Below are 14,296 nucleotides of genomic sequence, written 5' to 3'. Positions count from 1 at the left end.
ACTGAAGTCACTCATGTATTGTACTCATCTCATTAACCCATCCAATGGTACGCACAGTGGTGAGCATAGTGGGCAGCCAAGCATGAAGCATCTGAGGAGGGGTTTGGGGGTTTTTGGCACCTCCACCGTGGATGTAGAAGAGATTTGAGTCCAAAATTGAACAGCTGCTCCACAGTACATATTGTAATAATAAAATGCAAAAGAGGTTCACATGATTTACCTAAACACACGAGTGGTGGAAGAAGAAGACGCCTGGAGAGGGGCAGATGTCACATTGATTATGTGTCTCAGTTTCATAAGTATAGCACTTGAGTAAATGTTACAAGTCACTGTGCACCCAATCCCAAATTACAACCTCTGAATTTCTGCCACAGATTTGCAATGTGTGCCTTTATAACTTGTAGGAGTATACTTAAAAGTTTTGTAAATCAGATTTTACTGAAGGATCTGAACATGCAGGTAACAAATCCGCAATAACTGAGGACACGTTTGATAAGTCTGTCTTTCAGTCTGTCAGAAATACATGGGTCTGTCCTCCCAGCTGAATTACATAACCATGACCCTTCGCCTGCTGCACCTCCAGTTGTTTATTTTAAACGGTTACATGTGCAGTGATGTTATAGATCGGCCCAAGAAAAAAAGGAAATGGCGTAATTAAAAATAAAGACGCTTTAGTTTCACACTCGACTTGAACTGAATTGTTTGCTTTAAAAAACGTACCTGTAACTTTGCAAATAACAAAATCACGGCTAATTTTCGTGTATTTGCCCTTGGAACCAAGAACATGCTCCCCCGCTGCCAGGCTGGAGTTGGTACGATCCCACATGGCGTAAAGTTTCCTTCCGCAATGAAGGCAGTGTGAGCCTGACACACAAAGAGAAGAGGCGAAGGTAAGTTGCAGACCGAACTCACATTTTAAATTGTTTTACGCTTTGCTGTAGTCTGTGGCAGTCTCTGTGAAGTACACTTCTATGATAATAGACTCACACAGAAAGAAGAAACTGTAAATATAGAGGAAATATACAGCTTTTTTTTTGTCAAACATTAGCTTTACACAAGTGCTGACTCCACTGTTACGCAAACTCACGTTGTCACTTTGGAGCAAGGCGTTTATTATAAAGTAGGATTCAATCTGCTTTATACGTATCATGCTTGAAAAACACTAGTATGTGTCTAAATGTACTTGTATTTTTGTGAGGTATCATGTTTTAGCCTGTGTTGTCACGGACCAGGGTTTAGTCTGGGCCCACTCCAGCTGGCTGTCAATTTCATTTTAGCTGACCGCCAGTTATTTTGATAACAGGAAAAGAAATAAAATCTCATCATAATTGAGCTGAAAGACACTTAAATGGAGTGGAAGTGGTGTGTAATGTGAGTTCACACACCCTGTTGGAAACCGGTGCTACTTCCTCGACTCTTGCATAATTTGTCTTAATCAGAAGAGCCGGCTGAGCTGTCAGGGCTCTCAGGTACACCTCATCTATTTCTCATACATTGATCTGATATAGGCCTACCAGCAGTGCCTCCAGCTATTAGACCTTCTTTTATTTGACAGTTTACCGAAGTCTCACGTTATTCACTGTTAGCCAGCAGTGGGCGGTACTATGAGTGATTCAAAGATATGAGTGATGTTCCAGGGATATTTATCTACTGTGGCAAAGGTATTGAGATAATTTATTCATTCATTATTAGGATTCAAGGATTCTTTATTGTCATTTCAACACATGTTGGTACATGGGATGGAACAAAATTAGTTTCTCTGGTCCCGATTCAAGCCATAGCAGAAATAGTAAAAAGTATAAATCTAGACTAAAATTAGCTAACTAAGTATAGTACAAAAATAGCAAGAAGAATTATTTAAATTATTTAAATAACTGAATTCCTGTGTTCGACAAGGAAAACACCAATAAAGTTTGTGGCGTTTATATGAGTTTGTTAATGGCTAATGTCTAATCAGAGACACTGAGAATTTAGCAGCTAACTAAACTTACCAAAACATTAAGTACACTAGTGAACACAAATCGTTAACCTCATGGCATAATTGCCTAAGTCATATTTTAACGTTTTCGGAAAACATGAAGCAAGCACATCGGTATTTTTATATTGATATTGTAACAGTGGCCAAAAAATGACTTAGGCAATTATGCTATGAGGCTAACGAAATGCATCCTAATATAACACTAAATCTTAGCTTAATATGTGAAAAAAGGTGGTCATTCAGCTGGGTGGTCATTTTGGAGGATGTAGTTTAGGGTTTCATTCAATCCAGTTAAACAGCATCACAAAGTGTTCCTGTTATTTTGTCTAAATAATAATGGTGCCCCAAGGCACGGGCTTCAAAATGACAGTTGGATCATTCATGACACTAAGCTTAAAAGCGCAGGGCTGTTACTTTACAATGCATTAGTTGTAACTGGTTTACCTAATAAAGTGGGTGCTCATCCTGGGCTGAAGCCAGAAGTCACTTTTGTTCTCTAGTTGCTCTTCTAATTGATCTTCTGGGAGATCATTAAGCAAATAGGTGGCATGGATATTGTATCACAACAATGGTACTGTATAAGTGATGTTGCTTTAAGCCCTTGCCCCAGCTTGGTTCTTGTTTTTTTGCAAATGTTTTATTTTCAGCTAGGTTTGCAAAAATGGTACATCTATGAAAGCTCGCTGATAAAACGTTTAGGGCTAACCCTGTCAGCAATGTCAGAGATTTTAAAACTGATACTAATACCTTTCATAATGGTAGGATTTTAGCTAGCTCTACCTGACATGTTCCTATGACATAGCTTGTCAACCAGTGATAAATGAGCATTAGTCATTGGACAAAATGAGCAATCCTTATCAGAATGTTTGTCACATGAGTCCATGCAAAAAGTTGTATTTTTAAACAGTGTTTCTTACTATATAGCTTAAAACACTATATTGATCATTTGTGTTGCTATTTCGGTGTTCTTGGCAGGTTGGTCCACTGCTACTCAAGAAGTACTTTGCTTAATACATCAGGGAGTCGGATGTCTAGTAGTAACCAGTGTGTTTGTCGAGTGTCTGTTTGACTGGTTCAATTCGTTCTCTAGTTGTGGACTAGCCAGTTTACAGGATCAGAAAAAACTGCTTGAGCTCATTGTTTTCAGTCCTTGAACCAAACTGAAACCTGAGTGCTCAGAACACCAAGTCCTATCGTGCTTAGGGTGAAAAGAGCTGATGTTGTTGATGCATAAGAAATCCCTCATGCATTGAAAAAGTTGGTGACAATGCTATAGTATGTTGAGCAAAATGTAAGCACATTGTCCAATAATGCTTGCACAAAAGCTGTCATTGTGGGATACAGCATGTGGAATATTACTTGCATATGTTGGCAGCCACATTGTTCTATACAGCGACTAGTTTTATACCAATTCCCCAGTTTTTTTTTCTTTTTAATGGACATTTTAAAATGCAAATTCATGAAAAATGGTCAATAAAAGAAAGACTGTCTGAACTGTGATACTGTAGTGAATGGTTATATTATAGTTGTTTATTGAATGTATATATTTTTTGGGAAATAACAAATATCCATCCCAGAGCATATGACCTGATGTCTAACCAACAGGCAAAATGTTTAGTTAAGATTAATCATGCTCTAATGTTTGAGTGATAAAATATTTGCACCGAAATTAAATTTTGACGAAAATCTAAATGACAAATAAAGTCTGTCTAAGTCTAATATTTCACCAGTTTCACTTTAGTTGTGTTCTTTCCATCCCCATGTAGAGTGTCGACATTGCAGACATGGACACTGAGACCACCACCCACACCGAACCCATGGCGGATGAAGAAGAGCCTCTTTTCAGCAATCTGGACCTCTTCCTCTTCTCCCTAATCATTGGCCTTGTTATTTATTGGTTCATGTCCCGCAAGAAGCCAGAGCCCATCCCTGAATTCAAGAAGCTTGAAACACCGTGAGTATCCACTAGGGTACACGTTTAAGCTTCTGGCTACAGTACAATTGTACTTTGGTGCAGCAATTTTGTTTCAAGCTACAATCTGATATATTGTAAACACCATGCGGCCACTTTGCATATATTTGGCATTGGTCGAACTTCCTGGTATCCAGTTTTATTTTTATATGCTCGCGCACACACTCGCGCACACACTCGCACACACACTTGCACATGCTTTTGCTGTGGCATTGTTTCATTAAGCTTTTGCAATGTCACAAGATTTATTTCCATCCAGTGTTGCATTAATTTTTCACCAAGATCTTGTATTGATGATGGGACAGTCTGACCACTGTGCTCATTCTTTGGGCACATAATGTTGCTGAACCTAGACCTGAGCAACTGCAGCAACCCCAGATCATAGCACTGCCCCCACAGGCTTGTACAGTAGACACTAGGCATGATGGGTGCATCACTTCATCTGGCTCTCTTCTTACCCTGATACCCATCACTCTGGAACAGGGTAAATCTGGACTCATCAGACCACATGACCTTCTTCCATTGCTCCAGAGTCCAATCTTTATGTTCCCTAGCAAATTGAAGCCTTTTTTCCAGTTAGCCTCACTGATTAGTGGTTTTCTTAAGGCTACACATCTGTTCAGTCCATATCCCTTGAGTTCCCTTTGCATTATACATGTGGAAATACTCTTACTTTCACTATTAAACATAGCCCTGAGTTCTACTGTTGTTTTTCTTTGATTTGATTTCACCAAAGTTTTAAGTGGTTGCCCGTCACGATCAATCAGGATTTTTTTTTTTTTCAACCACATTTCTTCCTCTGAGACGATGTTTCCCTACTGTCCTTCCAGTTTTTAATTATGCATTCACATAATTAGACAATTCTGAACCCAATTTGAGTAGTTTCTGCAATCTCCTTAGATGTTTTCTCTGCTTGATGCATGCCAATGATTTGGCCCTCCACTCAGCTTCCATAAGGACCACATTGCTGGCAGAAAAAGGATGCATTGTGTTGCACATTGTGTTCAAATGTGTCAGGACCACCACTTCTGGACGCATGTCAATACCGGGTCGGTAACAAAGGGCCTAAATAAGTTGCGCATATAGACACTTTGAAGCCCTTGAACCAAGTGTGTGACAGTGCAGGGCCTAAAACTAGTAAATGTTTAGCCAGTAGTGACCTTTGTTGTCCCTCGCTCTCTTCTTTACTCAATCTCTCTCTGTCCTATCACAAACTCTGGTGATCTCTCTGGCTGCTTTGTTGAGTGGACTACCGCCGAAAGCCTTGAGTTTGCACAGCATTTCGAATTTTGTGTTGTTAGCTTGTGCTAATTTGCCTTTTATTAATGTAGTATCAGAGCAAATGCATGCTGAACAAGACAAAAATGTTATACTTTTGTGACCTGAAAACTGTAATGGGTTAAAGGCTATTGGAGGGTACACAGTGCTCTACTTCTATCCTGGTTTATAGGTCACTGCATTGTCGTTTAGTTTAGTTCTACATGGGACGATTATTTGTCAAGTTATTGGAAAAAGACAAAGTTCCTGTTTCAGGTAAATGTTAACGTATTTAGTCAATGTCAATTTTTCCTTGGATTTGTTTTTTTAAGTTGTGGAGCTACTCCTGCTGGCCATTGCAGATAATGCAGGTTGAAGGTTTTCCTGGAGGGTTAGCAGTTCAATCACATGCTGAAGTGCCCTTGAGCAAGACACTGCTCCCAGTGCACCCCAGCGTGGATTAAAGAAAGAGACTCCAAACTAATCGGATCTGTGCATTTGTCTGGCAAATCCAGGACAGACGTAGAGACTACATTCACTTCCTTGTACAGTCTATGATAGTGTGCAAACCCTCCCTCCTTCCCTTGTGTGCTTTCCTCATCGTTTATCGATGGAGGTGTGGAGGCCTGGCTTAATTCAGTGCACACTGAATTAATCACACATTTTTAACACCAGCAGACACTAGCAGTGGTAGCAACGCTTATTGTGTGGTTGTGTGAATGGTGAGAGGGATTCCGACCCTTTGTGTGAAAACAGACCTCTGGAGAAGAGTATGTATCAGTGGATTGCAGGGTTACAGGAAGGGAACATGGAGCAACACAAGCACCAAGCTGCTCTCCCCTCCCCTTAAAGGGGCAGTGATTACCTAACTGTTATGAAGGGGGCGTAGTCCTCCATGTCTTTCCTGTGCTTTTGTTTTTGGCCCTGAACCCATTTCCAGAGATCCCTGGAGAGCAAATGTGGACGGCGAGCCAAGTTCCTTTTGTGAGCCTTCTCCAAAGGTGGAAAGTTGAGGCAAAAGACAAGCAATCCTTTCTTTGCCTTGAGTTACTTTTTTCATTCTTCTTTCCCCACTCCCCTGTTTTTCTTTTTAATGTGTGTGTGTGAGCGCGCAGCCTGAGCTGCTCTGCTATTGGAGTAGGGCCATGTCACAAATGGAATCCTTTTATGATAAATGAGGTTGCCATAGCAATGACATTCCCCTCTCTCCTCCAGTGAGGAGGGGGCGGGGGTTACTTCAGAAAAAAAAAAAAACTACCATTCACGGCTCTTCCCCCTTCTTCAGTGGTCCACAGAGGAGTTGCTCTGATAACTAGCCAAATTCTCAGAATGGATCTTGTAGACTTTTTCGTTCCTAACACCTTTCAGACTGGAGAGGAAAAGGGGCGTGGATGACGAGGAAGGCATTTTAGGCCCAAGATCATTCCAGTGTGTATTTGTGTGAGTGAAAAGTGTGCGTCTGCAGCTCGGCTACATTTTATGGGAAAGTCAGTTTCCCACCATTGTGTTCTCAGCGGTTGCCAGACACTGACAGGGCTCGTAGACTGCTGTGCTCTGTGTGTGTTTGTGTGTGTGTGTGTGTGTGGAGAGCGTACGCTGCTGGTTTCAGAGAGCAGCACAGGAAGAGGCAGAGTTCAGATCGTGTTGGAGCCCTTAAGGTGAAGGCAGCTCTTCTAATCCTGAAAGTGACTGTCTGCCTTTCTCAACTGGCATTACTTTTCCATCCCGTGGTTGTTTGGGAGCGTTCACGTCCTGCTTTTGATTTTGATTGTGGCATCTCCTGCCGTGGCCTAGCCAGTGGTGCTAGTGGCAGTGGTGAGCAACAGGGCTGCATGCCATGGGCTGTGTCTTCTCCTTGCCAGAGGACAGGAGAGATGCTGCTGAGAGGTCAGTAAAGTCTTTGATTTATGGCTTCATAGTACAGTAAAGTATATTTTAATAATGCTTGCTTGGAATTGCCCTCACCATTTACCACCAACTATTGTTTAATCCTGCTATTTAGTTAAATAGCCCAGATCACACTTGGGAAGTTTTTAACCACACCATCTAAATAAATTGCAAGTGTTGAGCTAGTGGCTTGTTTCCATAACACTGAAAAGACGGTTGTATCTGCAACCATGCAACGTTCTCAGGAGGTTGTGTGAGAGATGGAGATAAAATCTGTTCGACTACAAACACAATTTGGCAATTTAATTATTGAGTGTTCTGTTTTTCTCTCTTCCTTTCCTCTGCAAGCCTGAAGTAATTTACCTTGCATGCCACTTTCATGTTTCCAGCCTTTTTTAACTAAACAAACTTAGATTAAGGTTTGATTTCCATGTTATTTATCTTTTAAATGATTAGTCTGGTCATAAAATGGGGGGAAAAACATGTCTTTAATTGTTACATCATAGGAACATGGCCGTGTTTAATTGAGCCCGTGTTGCAGAGGAGGACTAAACTGAGTCAGTGTGCTTGTTTGAAAGGATTAGTTTATGTACGTATGAATGAACGGAAAGTTTTGATGCAGTTTCCAGTGTATGAAACATGAGGTTTGTTTACAGTTTGGTCCAAATATTGTGAACAATAGCTAAATACCAAGATGTCAGAGATACGTTTTATGTAGAGCTAAAGCCATTGCAGATTTATTTATGTATTTTTTTTTTTCTTTTTTTTTTTTAGGGGCATATCTTAGCAATGCAAACCGTGTAGATGATGTTCATTATACATAATGAAACTACTTCTTGGCTTTTAAATATGTCGGGTGCTTAAGTTAAAATCTACTTTACTTTATTCTTCATTAGGAATACATGCAATAAAATTAATTAAAAAAAAAAAACTATCAAACTGGGAAATGACCAAGGAATGGACAGAAGTTTGAGAGTGGGCTGTTTCGAATGAAATCCTGTCGGTGCCATTAGTTGGTTTGGTGATGAAGAAATCCTGTATTGGCTAAGTTTTTAGTTTTAGATGTGCTTGATATACTTGCATTTATTATAACAGTAATCAGGTGCTGTGCAGAGTTTGAACTCGGTTGCTTTGCTGATGTCTGATTAGCGCAAAAAAAAATGCTCCCTGTTGAGTGGCCGTGGGGCCGGTGAGGCTGGCAGTCTGGGCTGATAACAGTTCAGACAGATCTCACGTTGTTAGGAATGCTGGGGCTGGAGGGCAAAGGCTTGTTTTAAATTTTGATCAGGAATTTACACTTCGCAGAGCAGCCTGTGTTAGGGGGCCAGTTTTATGGTGTTGTTCAGCATTGATCCCACATGCTCTGCATATTGCCTTTCTCTGGGGTTACGGGAGTAAACATGTGTTGGAGACTAAATGGACCTTAACACTTCAGTTCAGGTCAAACCTGACATTATAATAAATGATCCCTCAGCTTTAATGGCTATGCTGCAGTCTTGTTCTCCTAAATGGTGAAAATACAAACAACATATTCATCTTTCATTAGTATTTAGCCTTGTAGTAATGTGCAGCCTTTTATTCCTTTCTTGGCGCAGGCAGATTTGCAGCTGTCCACTCACAGCTTTGATGCTGAATGAAGCGGCGTTGCCTTTTATTAGTCTCAATAATAGCTTTTGCTTCACGTGTCCTTTTTTCCAACAGTGTGTTTGTACATGTTGTTTTGATCTGTTTTGCTCTTTTTTAATTATTTCATGAGTAAATCTGAATCGAGATTTTCAGTTACCTTGAGGTGTAAACACACAGCAACCACTTCCCTTTGAAACACTGAAAATTGCGTAATGTATGCGCTTGTGCAAACGGTTAGTGTGATTAATCACTGCGTTACTGCTGAGTTACTATTTTCCACGTTGCTGTTGTAAGAACAACCCTAACAATGACTAGGCAAATTGTCCCAGTTGCTCAACAGCTAGTGCTTCATATTTATTTAAATGCGGGTTATTCAAAACTCCTCATATTCCCATTATAAAGTCCTTTCCCCAACAGTCAAAAGATAATATTGGCTTATCATTCAGTTTTTCTCTGAAGTATTTGAGAGTTGAACTTAATCCGTTAACCTCTGTCCTCCCAGTACTATCTTCTCCATTCTCTTTAGCCCTTATTATCCTGCTTGTTGTTTCTAGATAAACCCAAATCACGTGGGTACCAACTCTTTTTTTATTGATCTTCCTGAGCTCATTCTGTACAGAACGTACCCTAGCGTGCCCTGCCAAGACCAGTATTTTCTGGTTAACAACATAACCTGTGATCTAGAAATGAACAAAAGGGTCATCTCCACCAACAGGGTCAGAACATAGCTTTTTTAAGGTTTGTGTACACAAGTTATGGTATGCAACGATCCAGTATTTTCAAATATGATCAGGTTAAAAACATAAACCCTTAAGCCACTCCCTTCATTATGTATGAAGTAAAGGTTATGATTTCACTATCAAAAGGTAAAATGATCACCAAGCTCTGAGGAAATATATAATTCATATTAATTTATGTTTATGTATTTGGTGATCAGTGTAACAGTCAAGTCGTGTCTCTCTGTTTATTTAAATAATTTTTTTTTCCCCCAGGCCCCCCACCAGCAGAGAAACAAGTTTCATCGAGAAAATGAAGAAAACTGTGAGTGGTGTTTTCTTATTCTTTCCTTTGCCTTCATTCATTTAACTCAGCATAGGTAACTCTCCATGTGCTGCTTTTGTTGCTGTTATTCCAGCATATAAATCGCTGGCTAAGAAGGGATTTTAAAAAAGACCTGTTTGCCATGTGCAGATTAACCATGTTAAACAGTGTTAATGTTGGTGCCATTCACTGGGTAGTGATTGACCCCGATGCCATTTTCCCCATGAATACCTGTTTTATTTGCAAATTCTTCAAATGCCCTCCTTTTGTAGTTGATAAGTTAAAAATCAACATCTACTAAAGTCTTGAAATATAGCTTTCTAACCTTCTTCTGCTCAGCAGATGGAACTTGACAGACTTAATGGTGTCCCTGCTAATGTGACCATGTGAAGTTGTAGGTTTGACTTTTACAGTCCTCTGTCTTCAATCCCAAATGGAAATAAGACTTTGCTTTTGCATCTTGTGGTTTTGTAGCAGATGGTTCAGATACCACGATGGTGGCAGAAAAGAACATTACACCCCCCACATGGAGAAGTGCTCTAGTTTCCAAATACGCCATTTAAGGATTTTGGAGAAAATGTATTCAGGATATATTTGAAGTAAATAACAATAGTTTTCATGCATCTGATATGCAGATTCTAAATACTGTTAATTATAGTTGTACAAGAAATTTCTGACATGAAATATAATTTTTTTTTTTTTGTCATTTTGTGGACAGGGAAAGAACATCATTGTGTTCTACGGCTCCCAGACGGGTACAGCAGAGGAATTTTCTAACAGACTGTCCAAAGACGCTCAGCGCTACGGCATGAAAGGAATGGCTGCTGATCCAGAGGAGTACGACATGGTAATTTGCATCAGTGGAGAAAAATAGAAAACACTGAATAAAATGAAAAGGGATCCTAATCATAATTTCAGTATTACTTTATCTGGGTTTTCTGACTTTAGTTAATTTGATGTTAATCCAATACGTGACAGGTTTTATTTTCTATCATATCAGACTGCTGTGACAACCAGTGTCAGCATACATGATAAAGTTAAATTTCTTATCTAGTTTGCTGGCTCACGTTACAGCCAGTGGGATACAGGAGACGAGCTTCAGATGATAGTGACAAAGTCAAAAAGCTTCATCATTGTCTATTGATTTTGTTACTTTAAAGCGTCTTTTAGCACTTCTTTCTGCTAGCAAAAAATAGAGCTGCTGTGTGGTGGCTGAACTGCTAAGAAAATGCAGAAAATTACCAGAACTAAAGATAAGACTGAGGCTTTAAGGAGACAAAAGGGGGTAGAAGCTATAAGTAGTGGGGAATCACATCAAGAAGAATGCGAAAACTGTGAGATCCTGATACTCCGTACGCAAACTGTACCTTAAGCACTGTCATGTCGAATATCCTAATGTCGGTTTTAGGCTGAAATATTTCTGTAAATTAAGCTAAAGCGTATTTGCAGTATGCATGGACTATGTGTATGTATCACAAAGGTATGCAGTAAGGTTATGTTAGTTAGCATAAGTGACTTACGCCAACTACGGTGATTGCTAATATGGTAATAATATTTACTGGTAGACGGGATGCTAAAATATATTTACGTAATACAATCCTATGTCTTAGGAATGTTGTTTACATTTTAGTCATTGGTTGCGTAGTATTAAACCAATTGTTTTCCCCTCTTCGTGGATGTGGTTTTCAAAGTATGGTGCATTGTTTTGTGTTAGTTCTTTGGTGCTTACTGGTTTTGACGTCTCATGTTACAGGGGGAACTGTCCCGTCTCTCTGAGATTAAAAACTCCCTCGCCATTTTTTGCATGGCCACATACGGTGAAGGAGACCCAACAGATAACGCTCAGGACTTCTATGACTGGCTGCAGGAAAATGATGATGAAGAACTCTCCGGACTTAACTACACTGTGAGTCTTTACAATTAAAGATCATTGTACAGGAGGTTTGTTGATTTACTTAAACTCGTTGTTTGCTTAGAGCTGGGGTTGATTTAATAAGCACACCAAAATTCATACAGTGCATGAAGTTAGTGAACATTGTATGTTCTGTATGTGTTTGAAGTTTGTTTTTTTTTCACGTTCCCAGAAACCTCCAAAGTTTACCTTACCCTTGTCTTATCTAACCAACTGCTCAAAATATTAAACTAACATTACTTGATCCAGTACTGTATGTTTGAGGTTTTATTGTGCACATTTTTTTGCTGTATAGCCTCTATTTTGCTCTATAATGCTGGAAAGCTGATTCAGTTTTTAAAGAATAACTTTCAGTATAGTCAGCTTTAGCAAATGTAAAGCATATGAGTCACATATGCTCAGATTTCCAGTTCTATTTACTTTACAGCTTATTTCATGAGTCACTGTGTTGGTTTGCGTGTCTGTCTCGCTGGCATACAGCAAGAGGCTTCACAAGCATGAGCTGCATGGGCTTTGTGTGCATCATGAAAGCAAAGGCTTTGTGTGTCGTGTCATGTGTGATCAGTTTGTGTGTGTGTGTCTCTTTGGGTCTTTGTTAGAGTGCGGCGTCCATGGCCTCATTTGAGGAAAGAGCTTGAATATGGGAAATTTGGTTTCCCCCTTTTGTATTTTTTTTTTTAATTCTCAAAAAGTCTTCAAAAACAATAATGTAACCTTATTAATGCTTTTCTAAGTTTGACATGTATTCTTATTTTCAGCTTAACTGTTGTTAGGCTCAAGACATTTTCTGATAACTCCTAATTGTGCAATTCTCTCCAGGTATTTGCTTTGGGCAATAAGACATATGAACACTACAATGCAATGGGTAAATATGTGGATAAGAGGCTAGAAGAACTGGGAGCCAAACGCATCTTTGACCTTGGTTTGGGAGATGATGATGGCAAGTAAGTGTTCATCCTCTGTGCCTAAGAGGAAATGATGTCTTTCATTTTCTCTGGTTTAACACTGATTACATTATGCTATAAGAACATAGTAGATGGCTGAATCAGTACAGTGTGTTGTTTTCTTCTTTTTTTTTTCTTCTTTTTTTTTTGTCGAGGTGGAATACTGAAATCGAATAAACCATGTAACTCGCTGAGCACATTCATGGCCTCAGGGGATTAAGCCTTTACATAAAAAAGTTAGAACAGAAACCGTTAACACTGCACTTAAGCTTACAGTGCATCCGGAAAGATAGGTGTGCCAAGCTTGTGACATCGTATTCGAAAAGACTTGAGGCTGTATTTGCTGCCAAAGGTGCATCAACAAAGTATTGAGCGAAGGCTGTGAATACTTGAACATGTGATTTCTGAGTTTTTTGTTTTGACTAAATTTGCAAAATAACAAACAACATTATTTTTTTCAAGTTGTCATTAAAGGGTGTTGTGTGTAGAATTTTGAGGAAAAAACAAATTTAATCCATTCTGGGAAAAGGCTATAACATAACAAAATGTGGAAAAAGTTAATTGCTGTGAATACTTTCCGGATGCACTGTATCTCATAACTTTGTTGACAGGCAGTTTAAAGTAGTTTCCAGTTACATGTAATGCCTTCCTCATTTGACTCTTATGTATTTACTGTAATGAAATTACTTCCTGATGGGATCATTATTCCAGTCCTTGTTTTGTCTTTTAAGAAGCATTCTAAGATGTTTCACTAAAATGGTCGCAGGCAATCCGCTTCATCATCCTGTTTAAATAAGTGTTTAATTAAAGCTGCCTGGTTTTTGTCTTCTAGTCTGGAAGAGGATTTCGTCTCATGGAGAGAGCAGTTCTGGCCGGCCGTCTGTGAGCACTTTGGAGTGGAAGCTTTAGGCGATGATTCAAGGTGCGCTTATAGGAAGTTCACATTTTTTGTGTATTTGGTCATTTAGATCATCAAATTGTCTAATCTTCACATCATTTCCTGTTTATTTTTTGTAGTGTGCCTTAAAAGGGCCACCTTTTTTTTTTTTTTTTTTTAAATAAGACAATGTATTGTAATTCACTATGCTAATCTGGTTTCACTCTTTGTGTACACAGAGGACCTAGAATCTAACGTCTGTTTTCTCTCTCAGCATTCGGCAGTACGAGCTCAAGGAGCACACTGACATCAACATGAACAAAGTTTACACAGGAGAAATTGGCCGCCTGAAGAGTTTTGAGGTCCAAAAGCCGTAAGTAGCGCTGCAGAGGCTACCTGAAATCATTCATCAGTACTACTTAGTTGTTGCACACTTTTCATCCGCATTTACTGTAAAAGCAAGGTCACTTAGTTAAAGTGAAACTTTGTGCCCCCTAGTGGACATTTCTTCAGCCTTTTTAATAAAGCTTTAACTCTTTAATTTACTGAAAAATAAATCTTGATAATTTTTCACTTTTGTGTTTTATCCCTTTTATGACCTTGTATAGCTGTTTGGAATTGCTCTATTGAAGTATTGTTCTTTTATTTATAGGCCCTTTGATTCAAAAAACCCTTTCCTGGCTCCAGTCACTGTCAACCGCAAACTCAACAAAGCTGGTGACAGACATCTGATGCATCTGGAACTCGATATAACAGGCTCCAAGATCAGGTGGGGCTGGGTGGATATAATGCAGATTCATGC

The 14,296-nt window shown here is 39.4% G+C and overlaps 1 protein-coding gene across 1 annotated transcript in view; it reads left to right on the top strand.

Annotated features, from left to right (window-relative positions):
* The first annotated feature begins 3,559 nt into the window (after window positions 1-3,559).
* Window positions 3,560-14,296, top strand: part of porb (P450 (cytochrome) oxidoreductase b) — a 15,426-nt gene continuing 4,689 nt past the window's right edge. Inside the window, exons 1-8 of the mRNA XM_084558238.1 lie at window positions 3,560-3,932; window positions 9,713-9,761; window positions 10,480-10,608; window positions 11,515-11,667; window positions 12,493-12,617; window positions 13,450-13,539; window positions 13,769-13,867; window positions 14,147-14,273. Of these exons, the coding sequence (XP_084414364.1) occupies window positions 3,763-3,932; window positions 9,713-9,761; window positions 10,480-10,608; window positions 11,515-11,667; window positions 12,493-12,617; window positions 13,450-13,539; window positions 13,769-13,867; window positions 14,147-14,273 (942 nt within the window). The 5' untranslated portion in view covers window positions 3,560-3,762. The remainder of the gene's footprint in view (window positions 3,933-9,712; window positions 9,762-10,479; window positions 10,609-11,514; window positions 11,668-12,492; window positions 12,618-13,449; window positions 13,540-13,768; window positions 13,868-14,146; window positions 14,274-14,296) is intronic.

This window comes from Chelon labrosus (assembly GCF_963514085.1).
Source record: "Chelon labrosus genome assembly, chromosome: 13".
NCBI lineage: Eukaryota > Metazoa > Chordata > Actinopteri > Mugiliformes > Mugilidae > Chelon > Chelon labrosus.
The sequence above is the reverse complement of the archived record's forward strand: the minus strand, read 5'-3'. Positions and strand labels throughout refer to the sequence as shown.